This window comes from Tinamus guttatus, unplaced genomic scaffold (assembly GCF_059628265.1).
Source record: "Tinamus guttatus ecotype Peru unplaced genomic scaffold, ASM5962826v1 Tinamus_guttatus_pri_ptg000535l, whole genome shotgun sequence".
NCBI classification, from domain to species: Eukaryota; Metazoa; Chordata; class Aves; order Tinamiformes; family Tinamidae; genus Tinamus; species Tinamus guttatus.
The window spans coordinates 1119245-1136892 of record NW_028289069.1 but is presented as its reverse complement, the minus strand read 5'-3'; the positions used below and the strand labels follow the sequence as shown (position 1 = coordinate 1136892).

At 55.3% G+C, this 17648-nt stretch overlaps 2 protein-coding genes across 2 annotated transcripts; both read right to left on the bottom strand.

The window, feature by feature from the left end:
* Positions 1–1259: 1259 nt before the first annotated feature.
* LOC148592700 (SUN domain-containing protein 3-like) lies at positions 1260–3136 on the bottom strand. The gene is made up of 5 exons (XM_088534085.1): positions 3038–3136; positions 2347–2462; positions 2076–2243; positions 1494–1586; positions 1260–1370 (listed from the first exon to the last, which is right to left on the bottom strand). Exons 1-5 carry the CDS (start codon positions 3063–3065, stop codon positions 1260–1262), a joined length of 516 nt encoding a protein of 171 aa, XP_088390211.1. The 5' UTR covers positions 3066–3136.
* Positions 3137–9978: 6842 nt separating this feature from the next.
* LOC148592699 (SUN domain-containing protein 3-like) lies at positions 9979–15408 on the bottom strand. Its single transcript, XM_088534084.1, has 9 exons — positions 15377–15408; positions 14387–14474; positions 13108–13151; positions 12554–12725; positions 11757–11841; positions 11066–11181; positions 10795–10962; positions 10213–10305; positions 9979–10089 (listed from the first exon to the last, which is right to left on the bottom strand). The coding sequence occupies exons 1-9, from the start codon at positions 15406–15408 to the stop codon at positions 9979–9981; spliced, it is 909 nt and encodes a 302-aa protein (XP_088390210.1).
* Between the last annotated feature and the right edge of the window lie 2240 nt (positions 15409–17648).

Genomic DNA, 17648 nt, shown 5'->3' with positions numbered 1-17648 from the left:
CTGTGGTGCCTGGCTGCAGTGCTGTGTCTGGGGAAATACTGAGAGCAGAGACAGGCAGCAGCATTGAGTCAGCCTGCCCCGCCGGTGGAGACGTGGGAGAGGGCTATTTGGGCTTCAGAGGGTGAGGACAGCCCTCCAGCATAAGAGGCGACGCTAGCAAAGGAGGTCGCTGTGGTGGTGGTTAGAAGAATAAGACCTTCAGAGCAGGGATGCCGTGCCAATTGCCAGGCACACGACCCGCTGTCGAGGAGCAGGAAAGGAGCCAAAGAAGGAGAAGGTTTGGAAGAACCCAGCAGGAGCAGGGCCTGTGTGGTGCAGAATCAGGACTTGAGAGCCGTGTACTACTTTTTCACACCATGAGGCTAAAGGAAGTGGGTGAGCGGTCGGAAGGCCTTGGCCAAAGGCAGGAGCACTTATCAGAGGGCCTGTCTGATGGCGAAGCGTTGGACGAGCCTACGAAGGAGGAAGTTGGAAGCCTGTGAGCATCTCCGAGATAGGATGAGAAGGCACCTCCTTAGATTGTTGGGGTCCCCTTTCCCCAGGAAAAGCCGTTAAAGGAGCTAAACACAGCACTGGAGGAGATGCCAGCCACACATCTTGCGCATCTTGCAACCGCTGTGTGCCAGCAGGGAAAAGGGCCTGGATGGGAGCTTAGAGGGTCTGCTGTGGCGAGGGGAGGGTTGAGGGTGACGGAGGAGGACAAAAAGCTTGGGGAACACTCTGATCTATGCTGTCCGTGCAAATAACCCCGAGAAGCTGGTGGGGAGCAGCGCAAGGACAGTGTTTGCCCACGTGCAGAGGGAGCCTCCTCCGGCCGCCAAGCTGCATCACCTCATGCAGCCAATAGGCAACCAGGGACAGCAGCTGCACGCTGGAATGGACTTGGCAAAACCCTGCTGTGCTCTCCCACTGTCCTGCGAGTCCACCCAAATGTTCCCCTTTCCATTTAAAGGAAAGCTCTCTTGCTTTCCCCGCTTTGCTCCTTCTTCAGCAACAGCCCATAGCTGTATGAGAAAAATGCTGGAAGGACTGTGGAAGGCCTACGCCCTGCAGGGCATGACATCTTAATTACGGGAAAAAGTCCATGAGAGGGCCAAGAACACTCTCAGGAGGTGCTGTCAAGGAGGGCGCAATTAGGGTTGGAAGGGGGCAGGAAAGGCGCACTAAGTAGCACATCACGGCAGCTGCTCAAATCTTGCAGGATTTATTCATTATAGACCGCTGCTTCCAGCAGAGTGCCCCCAGACTCCCTCCTCCTCTTAGGGTTCTTGCCCGTGGACCCTGACTCGGTAGAGGCATGTATATTCTGGGTGGCCCCAGTTGCTCAGGACCTCCAGCTTCACATAGCGCACTGAGTCCCAGCCCTCGTTCTGAAATGAGCAGAGAGGAGCTGTCTTTTTCTATCCCTCCCTCCCCAGGTTCTCCCCTGCCACCGCTATTTCTCCCTCCCCCTCTTACTCTCCAACACTTCTCATGCCTCTTTGTCACAGTACCTGCAGCCAGAAAGTCTGGAAAGGATGTTCTGCAGGGCTGTATGTGAACTCTCCTAGGAAGAGCCCCTGCTCCTCATTTTCTGCCTTCATCCCCTACCGAAGGACACAGGCAGAGAAAACAAAACAGTGAAGGAGAGAGCAGGAACACTCGGCTTCCCTTGGGGAACTAATGAAGCGGCCACAACCGAGGCCGAGGTGAATGTGCGGGGCAAGAGCAGTCTTTGAGTGTGCAGGGAAGAGAATTGGCGCCGAGGAGCAGAAAGCAAGCTGCAAGGGGCGTGCTGGTGAGCTGTGAGGAGCCGTGGCTGAGCCAGCGTGCCAGCCCCTGCAACCCAGGGCTCATTTACTACTGCCTGGCCCCTCAAATGGGAACCTTTGGTCCAAGCATAGACCGCAAAGGGAAGGAGTGTAAAAGAAATGGGCTGACTCAAAGGAACTCCCTTTCGTCTCTAGGCTCGGAGGAAGTCACAGGCCCGAGAGAATCCTCCTACCACTGTGAGACCTCTATTCACACGCCCATGTCCTCCCTGCAAGGCTTAGAAATGCTCCTCACAACTCCCTGACTCTAGCGAAGGCACTTACATAGACAGCAAAGTCCTTTGGAGCACTGCTGATCTCTCCACGAGGGGACACACGCACTGCAATGTGTTCCAGCGTAACAGCGTGTGGAGAGATTGCTTTGGACAGTTTGATGAAGACGTGACCCTGACTCCCGGAGAAGGACCAGCAGTTTCCTGGTTGATTTTCAGTCTGAAAGAGCAGCAGTGCACAGCGGCCATGTGGCAAAGGGAAACTCAAGAGCGTATCTGGTTCCCTCCCACCTTGGTGCTTCTCTGCTCCTTGGCACCCCTACCTCAAGGATAACGTCAGGGCTCTTCATGAAATGAAGTAGGGGGAGTCCAGACCAGAAGAGCATTGCCTTGGTGTTGAGAAAGGAGGCAGAGGTCTTCGAATGAATGATGGCAGCCCCTGAAACGTGAATGTCCCCATCAAGCACTGCTTCCCTGGAGGGCTGCCTCTGCTTAGAAGGTTGCCATCTATCTGCAGGAGCTCATGGACCACACACGCTGCAGCCCCGTCCTCCGACAAGCAGCACAGGCACTCCCCTCTGTCAATTATTTCCATTCCCCACCTGGACAAACACCGGGGAGACTCAGAAACAAAAGGGCTTATTGAACGGCCCTCCTGTGTGTGAACGGTAGCAGCCCTGGGACCTGCCTCCTTTCGCTCCGCTGGGACGGCCATGGATTCCATGTGGTGCTCCCCGAGGATGAATCAAGGGATGCACACATAGCTGTGTCTTACTGGACACTGCCACCAGGATGCCTGTTCCCCTGCACCGCCAACTTGAGAAAATGCCACTAAGTACTGCAAGCTTTCCAGCAGTGATACTGGCCTCCGACTTCCTTGCATGAGCCCCCCCTGAAACATCGGGCAGTGACTCATTCAGCTATGCTAATGGGCCGTGGAAAATGAAAGCTAACATAGGCCGAAGCTTAGGCACAAAGTGCCCTGTCTCGGCTCTTCCTGTGCTGTAGCCGCACCTGACGATTTGCGGGCAAAATCCGGCATCTGGACCTGGTCGTATTCCAGCTTCTCCAGTGCTTCGCTGATTAAATTCTGAACATCCTGGGAAGGAAGAGAAAGAGAGCAGCTATGAGAGGCACATCCCAGCTCCTCTACTGGGCCAGCTGAGGTGAACACAGCGGTTGCCCTCTGGCCTAAGGAGCTTGGTGATTCCCTGGGAAGCTGCCAGGTCTGTTGGGCTCTGATGAGCAGTCTCAGAATAGCGGAGCACTGGAATGAGCAGCAGGGCTTGGAGGGGGCTGAGCAAAGGGCTGAGGGAAGAGACGGAGGAGTTCCTGAACCACATGGGCTGCGCCTTTTCCAACTGCATTCCCAAGAGCAGGAGAGCAGGAAGCCTGGCTGTAACAGCAGCTTTCCTGTGCGTGGGCCAGGCCAACATGAACCCCAGGCTCGCAGACGTGCTTCCGGGGACTGGCTTATAAGTTCTCCTGGAGAACTTGTGCCCGCACCAGCAGCACGTGTGAGCTTTGCTGGGCAGGCAGAGACTCTCCTTCCAGCTCCAACCACCTAGGTGCTAGCTAGACTGAGAGCAAGTGGAGCTGAAGACCAGCAAATCTCCCTTCATGGCCCTACAAGTAGAGTGCAGTGATAGCAGAAGCGACTGCAGGAAGCCAGGGTACTTGTTGAGGCAGCAGCTACAGCCCTTTGGTGTGCCAGGACAGGCAACTCTCCTAGGGTCCGTAGTACCCTAGCCTTAAAACTCCAGGTATGAGAAAAAGAGCCGTGCAGAGAGCTTTCTGCGGTGGTTTCTTACCAATCCGGTCATGTCTGGGAGCTCGATGTGCTTCAGGGCTTCGCCGAGAGCACGCCGGGCAATGTCTTTGGCACACCATTTCACGTGGTGCAGGACTTCCTGGAGCTCACGCAGCTCTCCTTGGAGGGTGTGGATTTGGTCAAGTGCTGCTCCTAGCCCTTCATCTGCTTGCCTAGAAAAAGCATGCCACAGAGACCACCGTTCTTGCGGGCTGGTGCCGTGCCATGGCAATGGGAGTGAGGCAGCAAAACTCCCTCGGGGGGCCAGGGAACATCAAGCGGCTGGACTCCAATCAGTGGCTGAGGGCCAGAGAAGCCGCTGCAAGATGGGCACCCCGCTATGCCGCTTTTCAAGCAGCTGGAATGCAGACCTTCCAAGAGCCCAGCCCTAGGTGCCCGAGCACTGAGGTGCAGCTGACCACTAGAGAGCAAGGCAAGGCAGAAAGGCAGACGGGGCAGTGGGAAGAGCTTTAGAATTGTGTTGCCTGAGGCTGGTGTGAGAGGGGTCTGGAGCTTCTCAAACCTCCCATCTAGTCAAGAGGAAGCGATTTTTACCTCTGTCTCTTCACGAGCACGGCAGAGAGAGGAAATTCCTCTTCCTACAGGGACAATAAGGGAGCATTCAGTAAAAAGAACAACAGAGCTGCTGCGGAAACGAAGGTGTGGCAAAAGCTATGCCTGTTACGGCGAAGGAGCAGCCATGTGGCTTAAGAAAGCCACCCTGGGTGCCCTGGAGTTTTAAGAGTGGCAGAAGTTGCCTTGATTTGACGCACTGCAGATGTCACCTGTTGGCAGACGGGTTTGAAATAGGAGAACACGTAGACCCTCAGAGCTGCTGTGCTGGTCCAGAAGCCTCCTGCGTCAAGCAGCCCCACGTAGTAAACACCTGTTAGTCACCAGAAGAGCTCTCTTTACACTTGGAACTTGCTCATGCCCAAAGAGCTGTGTGCAAGTCAGGCTGCAGGCCCTCCGGCAGGCACCCAGCTGACATTACAAAGCGTCAAGTGAGTTGGTGTGCCGCCAGAAGAAGACCGGCAGCAAGCGCTTGTGGGGCTAGAGACTACTGGGGATGGGGGACAACTGAATTGTGGGGATCTCCCTGAAGGAAGACTCTCTTCTTTCTGGAGCAAGCAGGCTAGCCACTGCCTGCTCCACAGGGCTTGCGAGGAGTGGCGTCAGCGCCAGGGAAAAGCGAGCCGAGTACCTCTGAGGCACGTGGAAGCGTTGCAGCCCTCTCTCAGGGACTGCCCGCTCCTCCTTGGGGCACAGTTGTGTACGTGCACTCAGGAGGGAGAAGGAAGTAATGGTCAGGAAGCACCATTACTTGCGGGCTCTACAGACACTCACCAAAAAGGGAGGAAAAGAGGACAAACAGCAGCAGGACAGCCGTCATCCTAGACTTCATTTGCCTACGGAGGAGCATGGAGGAAAAGAAGAATGAAGCTTGCTGGAGCTGTGCAGGCCCCAAGCAGACATGAGAGCAGTAGTGGTGACGGCAGCTCTTGCACCTGGCATGAGTGACTTGGGCAGTCTGTTGTGCTCCTGCACAAGCTCCAGTCAGTGGTCAAGCTTACACCCACTGGGACAAGGAGGCATTTGGGAGAGCAAGGATTAGGAATGCAGGGCCAGACGTGGAGGACTGACTTCAGGACAGCATGAGCCAACAAAAGTTAGGGGGATACTCCCTGCCTCTGGGAGTAGAGGCCATTCTCTGGAGAGGCAAAGGACATAATTCTCCCCTGTTTCTCCTGCCCTCCATGCATTTGGTATACTTGTGCCAAAACAGTTCTCCCCCCTACTCTCAAGAAACGAGAAGATTCCCCCTCAGCTCTACCTTGATGCGCTGCCCAAAGCCTGGAGCACCAAGCGCCGAGGATATGTTATGCTCAGCACCAGGTAGTGCAGGATGAGCCCCAAAACTCCTGAAAAAGAGTCAAGATGGAACAAGCCCAGTGAGCTTGTGCCCTCTTCTATGTTAGGTCTTCCACTGGTTATCTTTGTGTTGGCAGAAGGCAGGAGGCATTCTCCGCTTTTGGTCATTTGCTCCTGCTTCTCTCAGTGGCTGTGCGGCTGCAAGCAGCACAGGGGAAGGGAAATGCATTCCCTTCAGTCCAAGCAGAGCTGCCTTTCACGGTCCCCAGAACCGTGAGGCACAGCCTAAGGCTGGCCTTCTGGCAGCTCCTCCTCTGCCTCTGACAAGAACGGGAAACAGCTCTTCAACAGCTGCACAGAGTAGAGAGCAAGTTGCACCTGGACAAGGAAGCCTGCCCAGGAAGAGGGCAGGCAATCACTCAGTCTTTGAACCTTCCAGAAAATAAAAATGAAATAATAGTAATAACAATAAGAAAGCCTTCTATTGCCACATGAAGCCTGCGCATTTCATTCATGCCTTTGGATGGCTGAGCCATGCAGAACCAACAGCTCTCTTAAGGCACTTGTGCAGGTCTTTCTCATTGGCACTGTACAACAGATTTCTTCCATGAACACAGTCTGTACTTTAAATGGAAATAAGCCGAGGGAGCTGTGCTTATGAATCGTGTCAGCTTACTTCTGCCATGATGCTGGCGCTGGTGCTGGTCCTGCCTGCACACTCCAGTGCTCTGGAGCACAGGCCCTTGGCTGGCAGTTTGCCTAGAGGAAGAAAGGAAGGGGCTCAGGCACACAGGGCCTGCGGCAACTGCTCTTGCCTTCAGCCTGCTTTACGCTGAGCTCGGAGGCTGTGCTTGTGTTCTTCCCCAGTGACGGGTGGCTTAGGTGGACAAGGCACTTGAGCAAAAGAGGGGAGAGGTTCTAGGACGCTCTTGGCAAAGAAGCACGTCCATACCAGTGTGTGTCTTGGCCTTGCGGTCTGGACATCGCTGTCCAGACCTGCAGCTGCCAAAACCCCACTTCTCTCAGGCGTAGGCCAGAAGCACTCCAATCTTCTTGCCTTCACCACAGAGAGTGACCAAGAGCAGGGGCAGCCTGGAGCTGTCACTCTGCTCCTGCTACCTCACACAGCGGCAACAGATTGTGATGCCAATGGCTGTCAGTGACATCAGAGTAGAAAAGGCAGTGCCCTGTTCCCAGACCAAGCTCAAGCTGGCGGGAAGCAGAGGTGGTACTCCTCTTCACGAGAGCCAGTCCTCTGAAATCACGGCCTCTCCTACCAAGTAGAGAAGTCTTTGAAGTGCAGGCCAAGAGGGAGTTATTTGGCAGGCACCAGCAGCCTTGTCCACAGCTGGCTTTTGACACTCTGTTGCCCCACGGCCTTCCAAGCCAAGGCAAGGGAGCCATTGATGGGCGAGTAAAGAGTTGGCATGTGAAAATGCACAGAGATGTTAATGTAGCAAGGACACGGGTGGTGGAAACCACACGCACTTCCCCAAAAAGGAACGAAAAGGGAGGCGGGACGGTCTTGCAAAAACAAAGCGGTCCTGTCTTGCTGGCTGTGCAAGAAATAGCAAGTCTTATGGAACTCTGCTGGACATTCTGGAAGGATCACCCCCTAAGAATGAGCAGGCCGCAGGGACACGTTCCCGCCGTCCTGGTACAAAAGACAGGGTTCAGCACTGACGAGCTGAGCAGGGATCAGGAGCGACAGCTCGCCAGTTCCTCTGGCTGGACCATGAGCAACCCTAACCTGCCCCTCATCTGGGATGCTGGGCTAAGCTAAGCCCCAGTAAGGCGGAGAGTCCCCTGTACATCCAGGGAGAAGAAAGACACAGACATTTGTCAACCTCTTGCAAGGTTGAGAGCCCCCTGTACACTCAGGGGGAAGGAACGCTATAGCGTTTTTACTGGGTCAAGCAGCGTTCTCTAGTCCGTGAGCTAATTGCCAGTCGCTAATTACTGCGGCTATTCCCTACAATAATGGCACCAGTGGATAGTGGATGTTGTTATCACAACAATCTTGCGCTGGGGAATAAAGTTTATTGGTTGATGCCTCGTTGGATTATTTTACTGTCTCCCTTAACAAGCTAGCATGAGAGCAACCACCTCCATTCATCGGTTCTCTGCCACGGACTCAGCTTTCGAGTGCGGGGGCGGCTCTTTCCGCTTAGCCTGCAGAAGGCACAATGCCGTAAGACAAGGGCTGGGCCTGCACGTTGGCTCTTGGTTGCTGCTCTGGGCACCGGGCTCTTCACTGCACAGGACACGGAATATGCTTAGTGGAGGGCTAGGCAGCATTCTTGACTCCGGCCGTGTTGCCTCTGTGTCGGCTTGCCAGGGCAGGCAGACACCCTGGAGACAAGGGAAGGGAAAGGGGCACTGTGGTGTCACTCCAGCGCAGCCAGGACAAGAATGGCTGCTGGTCACGGGCAGGGGCTACACAGGGACCCCGTAGCTTGAGCTCCTCTCCCAAGCGCCTGGAAGTCTTTGCGGCATCTGGCTGCACACCTCCACAGCCGAGAGCGGCTGTGCTGGCTGCTCTTTCCCGTACAGCATCCTGCCACAGAGTCAGGAGAACCCGCCAGGCTTGGCAGGCTGAAGCATATTGAGGCAGCAGCTGCTGCTCAGACCCACCAGCCGGAGACTTGAAGCAGCAGGACCCCTGCTGCCCTGAGCTGCTTCAGCTGAGGCCGTGGCACACAGGGCTTTGTGCAGAGACTGGCAGAGCCTCCAGGCACTCCAGAGGGAGGGCAACGCGTGCTTTCCCTGTCCCCATCGCTCTGCTCTGTGCTCCCGTCTACGAAAGGAGATGCAGGCCTTGGGCTCTCATGCTTCCCTGCTGCCCTGCAGTCTCGCAAAGCAATGATGCTGGCAGAGCTGGTTTCCTAGTGCCACTTGGAGGCAGTCTGTCCCCATGGTCTCACTTGGGTTTGTCCCAGGGCCAGTATCCAAATCAGCTAAATCAGCTTTCCATTAGCAAATTCAACTGCTCAACACGAGGCACTGGCACCCTGCTGTGGTGCCTGGCTGCAGTGCTGTGTCTGGGGAAATACTGAGAGCAGAGACAGGCAGCAGCATTGAGTCAGCCTGCCCCGCCGGTGGAGACGTGGGAGAGGGCTATTTGGGCTTCAGAGGGTGAGGACAGCCCTCCAGCATAAGAGGCGACGCTAGCAAAGGAGGTCGCTGTGGTGGTGGTTAGAAGAATAAGACCTTCAGAGCAGGGATGCCGTGCCAATTGCCAGGCACACGACCCGCTGTCGAGGAGCAGGAAAGGAGCCAAAGAAGGAGAAGGTTTGGAAGAACCCAGCAGGAGCACGGCCTGTGTGGTGCAGAATCAGGACTTGAGAGCCGTGTACTACTTTTTCACACCATGAGGCTAAAGGAAGTGGGTGAGCGGTCGGAAGGCCTTGGCCAAAGGCAGGAGCACTTATCAGAGGGCCTGTCTGATGGCGAAGCGTTGGACGAGCCTACGAAGGAGGAAGTTGGAAGCCTGTGAGCATCTCCGAGATAGGATGAGAAGGCACCTCCTTAGATTGTTGGGGTCCCCTTTCCCCAGGAAAAGCCGTTAAAGGAGCTAAACACAGCACTGGAGGAGATGCCAGCCACACATCTTGCGCATCTTGCAACCGCTGTGTGCCAGCAGGGAAAAGGGCCTGGATGGGAGCTTAGAGGGTCTGCTGTGGCGAGGGGAGGGTTGAGGGTGACGGAGGAGGACAAAAAGCTTGGGGAACACTCTGATCTATGCTGTCCGTGCAAATAACCCCGAGAAGCTGGTGGGGAGCAGCGCAAGGACGGTGTTTGCCCACGTGCAGAGGGAGCCTCCTCCGGCCGCCAAGCTGCATCACCTCATGCAGCCGATAGGCAACCAGGGACAGCAGCTGCACGCTGGAATGGACTTGGCAAAACCCTGCTGTGCTCTCCCACTGTCCTGCGAGTCCACCCAAATGTTCCCCTTTCCATTTAAAGGAAAGCTCTCTTGCTTTCCCCGCTTTGCTCCTTCTTCAGCAACAGCCCATAGCTGTATGAGAAAAATGCTGGAAGGACTGTGGAAGGCCTACGCCCTGCAGGGCATGACATCTTAATTACGGGAAAAAGTCCATGAGAGGGCCAAGAACACTCTCAGGAGGTGCTGTCAAGGAGGGCGCAATTAGGGTTGGAAGGGGGCAGGAAAGGCGCACTAAGTAGCACATCACGGCAGCTGCTCAAATCTTGCAGGATTTATTCATTATAGACCGCTGCTTCCAGCAGAGTGCCCCCAGACTCCCTCCTCCTCTTAGGGTTCTTGCCCGTGGACCCTGACTCGGTAGAGGCATGTATATTCTGGGTGGCCCCAGTTGCTCAGGACCTCCAGCTTCACATAGCGCACTGAGTCCCAGCCCTCGTTCTGAAATGAGCAGAGAGGAGCTGTCTTTTTCTATCCCTCCCTCCCCAGGTTCTCCCCTGCCACCGCTATTTCTCCCTCCCCCTCTTACTCTCCAACACTTCTCATGCCTCTTTGTCACAGTACCTGCAGCCAGAAAGTCTGGAAAGGATGTTCTGCAGGGCTGTATGTGAACTCTCCTAGGAAGAGCCCCTGCTCCTCATTTTCTGCCTTCATCCCCTACCGAAGGACACAGGCGGAGAAAACAAAACAGTGAAGGAGAGAGCAGGAACACTCGGCTTCCCTTGGGGAACTAATGAAGCGGCCACAACCGAGGCCGAGGTGAATGTGCGGGGCAAGAGCAGTCTTTGAGTGTGCAGGGAAGAGAATTGGCGCCGAGGAGCAGAAAGCAAGCTGCAAGGGGCGTGCTGGTGAGCTGTGAGGAGCCGTGGCTGAGCCAGCGTGCCAGCCCCTGCAACCCAGGGCTCATTTACTACTGCCTGGCCCCTCAAATGGGAACCTTTGGTCCAAGCGTAGACCGCAAAGGGAAGGAGTGTAAAAGAAATGGGCTGACTCAAAGGAACTCCCTTTCGTCTCTAGGCTCGGAGGAAGTCACAGGCCCGAGAGAATCCTCCTACCACTGTGAGACCTCTATTCACACGCCCATGTCCTCCCTGCAAGGCTTAGAAATGCTCCTCACAACTCCCTGACTCTAGCGAAGGCACTTACATAGACAGCAAAGTCCTTTGGAGCACTGCTGATCTCTCCACGAGGGGACACACGCACTGCAATGTGTTCCAGCGTAACAGCGTGTGGAGAGATTGCTTTGGACAGTTTGATGAAGACGTGACCCTGACTCCCGGAGAAGGACCAGCAGTTTCCTGGTTGATTTTCAGTCTGAAAGAGCAGCAGTGCACAGCGGCCATGTGGCAAAGGGAAACTCAAGAGCGTATCTGGTTCCCTCCCACCTTGGTGCTTCTCTGCTCCTTGGCACCCCTACCTCAAGGATAACGTCAGGGCTCTTCATGAAATGAAGTAGGGGGAGTCCAGACCAGAAGAGCATTGCCTTGGTGTTGAGAAAGGAGGCAGAGGTCTTCGAATGAATGATGGCAGCCCCTGAAACGTGAATGTCCCCATCAAGCACTGCTTCCCTGGAGGGCTGCCTCTGCTTAGAAGGTTGCCATCTATCTGCAGGAGCTCATGGACCACACACGCTGCAGCCCCGTCCTCCGACAAGCAGCACAGGCACTCCCCTCTGTCAATTATTTCCATTCCCCACCTGGACAAACACCGGGGAGACTCAGAAACAAAAGGGCTTATTGAACGGCCCTCCTGTGTGTGAACGGTAGCAGCCCTGGGACCTGCCTCCTTTCGCTCCGCTGGGACGGCCATGGATTCCATGTGGTGCTCCCCGAGGATGAATCAAGGGATGCACACATAGCTGTGTCTTACTGGACACTGCCACCAGGATGCCTGTTCCCCTGCACCGCCAACTTGAGAAAATGCCACTAAGTACTGCAAGCTTTCCAGCAGTGATACTGGCCTCCGACTTCCTTGCATGAGCCCCCCCTGAAACATCGGGCAGTGACTCATTCAGCTATGCTAATGGGCCGTGGAAAATGAAAGCTAACATAGGCCGAAGCTTAGGCACAAAGCGCCCTGTCTCGGCTCTTCCTGTGCTGTAGCCGCACCTGACGATTTGCGGGCAAAATCCGGCATCTGGACCTGGTCGTATTCCAGCTTCTCCAGTGCTTCGCTGATTAAATTCTGAACATCCTGGGAAGGAAGAGAAAGAGAGCAGCTATGAGAGGCACATCCCAGCTCCTCTACTGGGCCAGCTGAGGTGAACACAGCGGTTGCCCTCTGGCCTAAGGAGCTTGGTGATTCCCTGGGAAGCTGCCAGGTCTGTTGGGCTCTGATGAGCAGTCTCAGAATAGCGGAGCACTGGAATGAGCAGCAGGGCTTGGAGGGGGCTGAGCAAAGGGCTGAGGGAAGAGACGGAGGAGTTCCTGAACCACATGGGCTGCGCCTTTTCCAACTGCATTCCCAAGAGCAGGAGAGCAGGAAGCCTGGCTGTAACAGCAGCTTTCCTGTGCGTGGGCCAGGCCAACATGAACCCCAGGCTCGCAGACGTGCTTCCGGGGACTGGCTTATAAGTTCTCCTGGAGAACTTGTGCCCGCACCAGCAGCACGTGTGAGCTTTGCTGGGCAGGCAGAGACTCTCCTTCCAGCTCCAACCACCTAGGTGCTAGCTAGACTGAGAGCAAGTGGAGCTGAAGACCAGCAAATCTCCCTTCATGGCCCTACAAGTAGAGTGCAGTGATAGCAGAAGCGACTGCAGGAAGCCAGGGTACTTGTTGAGGCAGCAGCTACAGCCCTTTGGTGTGCCAGGACAGGCAACTCTCCTAGGGTCCGTAGTACCCTAGCCTTAAAACTCCAGGTATGAGAAAAAGAGCCGTGCAGAGAGCTTTCTGCGGTGGTTTCTTACCAATCCGGTCATGTCTGGGAGCTCGATGTGCTTCAGGGCTTCGCCGAGAGCACGCCGGGCAATGTCTTTGGCACACCATTTCACGTGGTGCAGGACTTCCTGGAGCTCACGCAGCTCTCCTTGGAGGGTGTGGATTTGGTCAAGTGCTGCTCCTAGCCCTTCATCTGCTTGCCTAGAAAAAGCGTGCCACAGAGACCACCGTTCTTGCGGGCTGGTGCCGTGCCATGGCAATGGGAGTGAGGCAGCAAAGCTCCCTCGGGGGGCCAGGGAACATCAAGCGGCTGGACTCCAATCAGTGGCTGAGGGCCAGAGAAGCCACTGCAAGATGGGCACCCCGCTATGCCGCTTTTCAAGCAGCTGGAATGCAGACCTTCCAAGAGCCCAGCCCTAGGTGCCCGAGCACTGAGGTGCAGCTGACCACTAGAGAGCAAGGCAAGGCAGAAAGGCAGACGGGGCAGTGGGAAGAGCTTTAGAATTGTGTTGCCTGAGGCTGGTGTGACAGGGGTCTGGAGCTTCTCAAACCTCCCATCTAGTCAAGAGGAAGCGATTTTTACCTCTGTCTCTTCACGAGCACGGCAGAGAGAGGAAATTCCTCTTCCTACAGGGACAATAAGGGAGCATTCAGTAAAAAGAACAACAGAGCTGCTGCGGAAACGAAGGTGTGGCAAAAGCTATGCCTGTTACGGCGAAGGAGCAGCCATGTGGCTTAAGAAAGCCACCCTGGGTGCCCTGGAGTTTTAAGAGTGGCAGAAGTTGCCTTGATTTGACGCACTGCAGATGTCACCTGTTGGCAGACGGGTTTGAAATAGGAGAACACGTAGACCCTCAGAGCTGCTGTGCTGGTCCAGAAGCCTCCTGCGTCAAGCAGCCCCACGTAGTAAACACCTGTTAGTCACCAGAAGAGCTCTCTTTACACTTGGAACTTGCTCATGCCCAAAGAGCTGTGTGCAAGTCAGGCTGCAGGCCCTCCGGCAGGCACCCAGCTGACATTACAAAGCGTCAAGTGAGTTGGTGTGCCGCCAGAAGAAGACCGGCAGCAAGCGCTTGTGGGGCTAGAGACTACTGGGGATGGGGGACAACTGAATTGTGGGGATCTCCCTGAAGGAAGACTCTCTTCTTTCTGGAGCAAGCAGGCTAGCCACTGCCTGCTCCACAGGGCTTGCGAGGAGTGGCGTCAGCGCCAGGGAAAAGCGAGCCGAGTACCTCTGAGGCACGTGGAAGCGTTGCAGCCCTCTCTCAGGGACTGCCCGCTCCTCCTTGGGGCACAGTTGTGTACGTGCACTCAGGAGGGAGAAGGAAGTAATGGTCAGGAAGCACCATTACTTGCGGGCTCTACAGACACTCACCAAAAAGGGAGGAAAAGAGGACAAACAGCAGCAGGACAGCCGTCATCCTAGACTTCATTTGCCTACGGAGGAGCATGGAGGAAAAGAAGAATGAAGCTTGCTGGAGCTGTGCAGGCCCCAAGCAGACATGAGAGCAGTAGTGGTGACGGCAGCTCTTGCACCTGGCATGAGTGACTTGGGCAGTCTGTTGTGCTCCTGCACAAGCTCCAGTCAGTGGTCAAGCTTACACCCACTGGGACAAGGAGGCATTTGGGAGAGCAAGGATTAGGAATGCAGGGCCAGACGTGGAGGACTGACTTCAGGACAGCATGAGCCAACAAAAGTTAGGGGGATACTCCCTGCCTCTGGGAGTAGAGGCCATTCTCTGGAGAGGCAAAGGACATAATTCTCCCCTGTTTCTCCTGCCCTCCATGCATTTGGTATACTTGTGCCAAAACAGTTCTCCCCCCTACTCTCAAGAAACGAGAAGATTCCCCCTCAGCTCTACCTTGATGCGCTGCCCAAAGCCTGGAGCACCAAGCGCCGAGGATATGTTATGCTCAGCACCAGGTAGTGCAGGATGAGCCCCAAAACTCCTGAAAAAGAGTCAAGATGGAACAAGCCCAGTGAGCTTGTGCCCTCTTCTATGTTAGGTCTTCCACTGGTTATCTTTGTGTTGGCAGAAGGCAGGAGGCATTCTCCGCTTTTGGTCATTTGCTCCTGCTTCTCTCAGTGGCTGTGCGGCTGCAAGCAGCACAGGGGAAGGGAAATGCATTCCCTTCAGTCCAAGCAGAGCTGCCTTTCACGGTCCCCAGAACCGTGAGGCACAGCCTAAGGCTGGCCTTCTGGCAGTTCCTCCTCTGCCTCTGACAAGAACGGGAAACAGCTCTTCAACAGCTGCACAGAGTAGAGAGCAAGTTGCACCTGGACAAGGAAGCCTGCCCAGGAAGAGGGCAGGCAATCACTCAGTCTTTGAACCTTCCAGAAAATAAAAATGAAATAATAGTAATAACAATAAGAAAGCCTTCTATTGCCACATGAAGCCTGCGCATTTCATTCATGCCTTTGGAAGGCTGAGCCATGCAGAACCAACAGCTCTCTTAAGGCACTTGTGCAGGTCTTTCTCATTGGCACTGTACAACAGATTTCTTCCATGAACACAGTCTGTACTTTAAATGGAAATAAGCCGAGGGAGCTGTGCTTAAGAATCGTGTCAGCTTACTTCTGCCATGATGCTGGCGCTGGTGCTGGTCCTGCCTGCACACTCCAGTGCTCTGGAGCACAGGCCCTTGGCTGGCAGTTTGCCTAGAGGAAGAAAGGAAGGGGCTCAGGCACACAGGGCCTGCGGCAACTGCTCTTGCCTTCAGCCTGCTTTACGCTGAGCTCGGAGGCTGTGCTTGTGTTCTTCCCCAGTGACGGGTGGCTTAGGTGGACAAGGCACTTGAGCAAAAGAGGGGAGAGGTTCTAGGACGCTCCTGGCAAAGAAGCACGTCCATACCAGTGTGTGTCTTGGCCTTGCGGTCTGGACATCGCTGTCCAGACCTGCAGCTGCCAAAACCCCACTTCTCTCAGGCGTAGGCCAGAAGCACTCCAATCTTCTTGCCTTCACCACAGAGAGTGACCAAGAGCAGGGGCAGCCTGGAGCTGTCACTCTGCTCCTGCTACCTCACACAGCGGCAACAGATTGTGATGCCAATGGCTGTCAGTGACATCAGAGTAGAAAAGGCAGTGCCCTGTTCCCAGACCAAGCTCAAGCTGGCGGGAAGCAGAGGTGGTACTCCTCTTCACAAGAGCCAGTCCTCTGAAATCACGGCCTCTCCTACCAAGTAGAGAAGTCTTTGAAGTGCAGGCCAAGAGGGAGTTATTTGGCAGGCACCAGCAGCCTTGTCCACAGCTGGCTTTTGACACTCTGTTGCCCCACGGCCTTCCAAGCCAAGGCAAGGGAGCCATTGATGGGCAAGTAAAGAGTTGGCATGTGAAAATGCACAGAGATGTTAATGTAGCAAGGACACGGGTGGTGGAAACCACACGCACTTCCCCAAAAAGGCACGAAAAGGCAGGCGGGACGGTCTTGCAAAAACAAAGCGGTCCTGTCTTGCTGGCTGTGCAAGAAATAGCAAGTCTTATGGAACTCTGCTGGACATTCTGGAAGGATCACCCCCTAAGAATGAGCAGGCCGCAGGGACATGTTCCCGCCGTCCTGGTACAAAAGACAGGGTTCAGCACTGACGAGCTGAGCAGGGATCAGGAGCGACAGCTCGCCAGTTCCTCTGGCTGGACCATGAGCAACCCGAACCTGCCCCTCATCTGGGATGCTGGGCTAAGCTAAGCCCCAGTAAGGCGGAGAGTCCCCTGTACATCCAGGGAGAAGAAAGACACAGACATTTGTCAACCTCTTGCAAGGTTGAGAGCCCCCTGTACACTCAGGGGGAAGGAACGCTATAGCGTTTTTACTGGGTCAAGCAGCGTTCTCTAGTCCGTGAGCTAATTGCCAGTCGCTAATTACTGCGGCTATTCCCTACAATAATGGCACCAGTGGATAGTGGATGTTGTTATCACAACAATCTTGCGCTGGGGAATAAAGTTTATTGGTTGATGCCTCGTTGGATTATTTTACTGTCTCCCTTAACAAGCTAGCATGAGAGCAACCACCTCCATTCATCGGTTCTCTGCCACGGACTCAGCTTTCGAGTGCGGGGGCGGCTCTTTCCGCTTAGCCTGCAGAAGACACAATGCCGCAAGACAAGGGCTGAGCCTGCACGTTGGCTCTTGGTTGCTGCTTTGGGCACCGGGCTCTTCACTGCACAGGACACGGAATATGCTTAGTGGAGGGCTAGGCAGCATTCTTGACTCCGGCCGTGTTGCCTCTGTGTCGGCTTGCCAGGGCAGGCAGACACCCTGGAGACAAGGGAAGGGAAAGGGGCACTGTGGTGTCACTCCAGCGCAGCCAGGACAAGAATGGCTGCTGGTCACAGGCAGGGGCTACACAGGGACCCCGTAGCTTGAGCTCCTCTCCCAAGCGCCTGGAAGTCTTTGCGGCATCTGGCTGCACACCTCCACAGCCGAGAGCGGCTGTGCTGGCTGCTCTTTCCCGTACAGCATCCTGCCACAGAGTCAGGAGAACCCGCCAGGCTTGGCAGGCTGAAGCATATTGAGGCAGCAGCTGCTGCTCAGACCCACCAGCCGGAGACTTGAAGCAGCAGGACCCCTGCTGCCCTGAGCTGCTTCAGCTGAGGCCGTGGCACACAGGGCTTTGCGCAGAGACTGGCAGAGCCTCCAGGCACTCCAGAAGGAGGGCAACGCATGCTTTCCCTGTCCCCATCGCTATGCTGCGTGCTCCCGTCTACGAAAGGAGATGCAGGCCTTGGGCTCTCATGCTTCCCTGCTGCCCTGCAGTCTCGCAAAGCAATGATGCTGGCAGAGCTGGTTTCCTAGTGCCACTTGGAGGCAGTCTGTCCCCATGGTCTCACTTGGGTTTGTCCCAGGGCCAGTATCCAAATCAGCTAAATCAGCTTTCCATTAGCAAATTCAACTGCTCAACACGAGGCACTGGCACCCTGCTGTGGTGCCTGGCTGCAGTGCTGTGTCTGGGGAAATACTGAGAGCAGAGACAGGCAGCAGCATTGAGTCAGCCTGCCCCGCCGGTGGAGACGTGGGAGAGGGCTATTTGGGCTTCAGAGGGTGAGGACAGCCCTCCAGCATAAGAGGCGACGCTAGCAAAGGAGGTCGCCGTGGTGGTGGTTAGAAGAATAAGACCTTCAGAGCAGGGA

Bases quoted from the DNA above. Each gene is read 5' to 3' on its own strand.
- LOC148592700 (XM_088534085.1), bottom strand. From the start codon at position 3,065: ATGCCGGATTTTGCCCGCAAATCGTCAG. The intron at 2,463-3,037 runs GTGCGGCTACAG...TTCACGTTTCAG, and splicing joins TTTTGCCCGCAAATCGTCAG to GGGCTGCCATCATTCATTCG. The intron at 2,244-2,346 runs GTAGGGGTGCCA...CTGCTCTTTCAG, and splicing joins GCCCTGACGTTATCCTTGAG to ACTGAAAATCAACCAGGAAA.
- LOC148592699 (XM_088534084.1), bottom strand. From the start codon at position 15,408: ATGTCCAGACCGCAAGGCCAAGACACACACTG. The intron at 14,475-15,376 runs GTATGGACGTGC...ACTCTTTTTCAG, and splicing joins CAAGGCCAAGACACACACTG to GAGTTTTGGGGCTCATCCTG. The intron at 10,306-10,794 runs GTAAGTGCCTTC...GTCCTTCGGTAG, and splicing joins CAAAGGACTTTGCTGTCTAT to GGGATGAAGGCAGAAAATGA.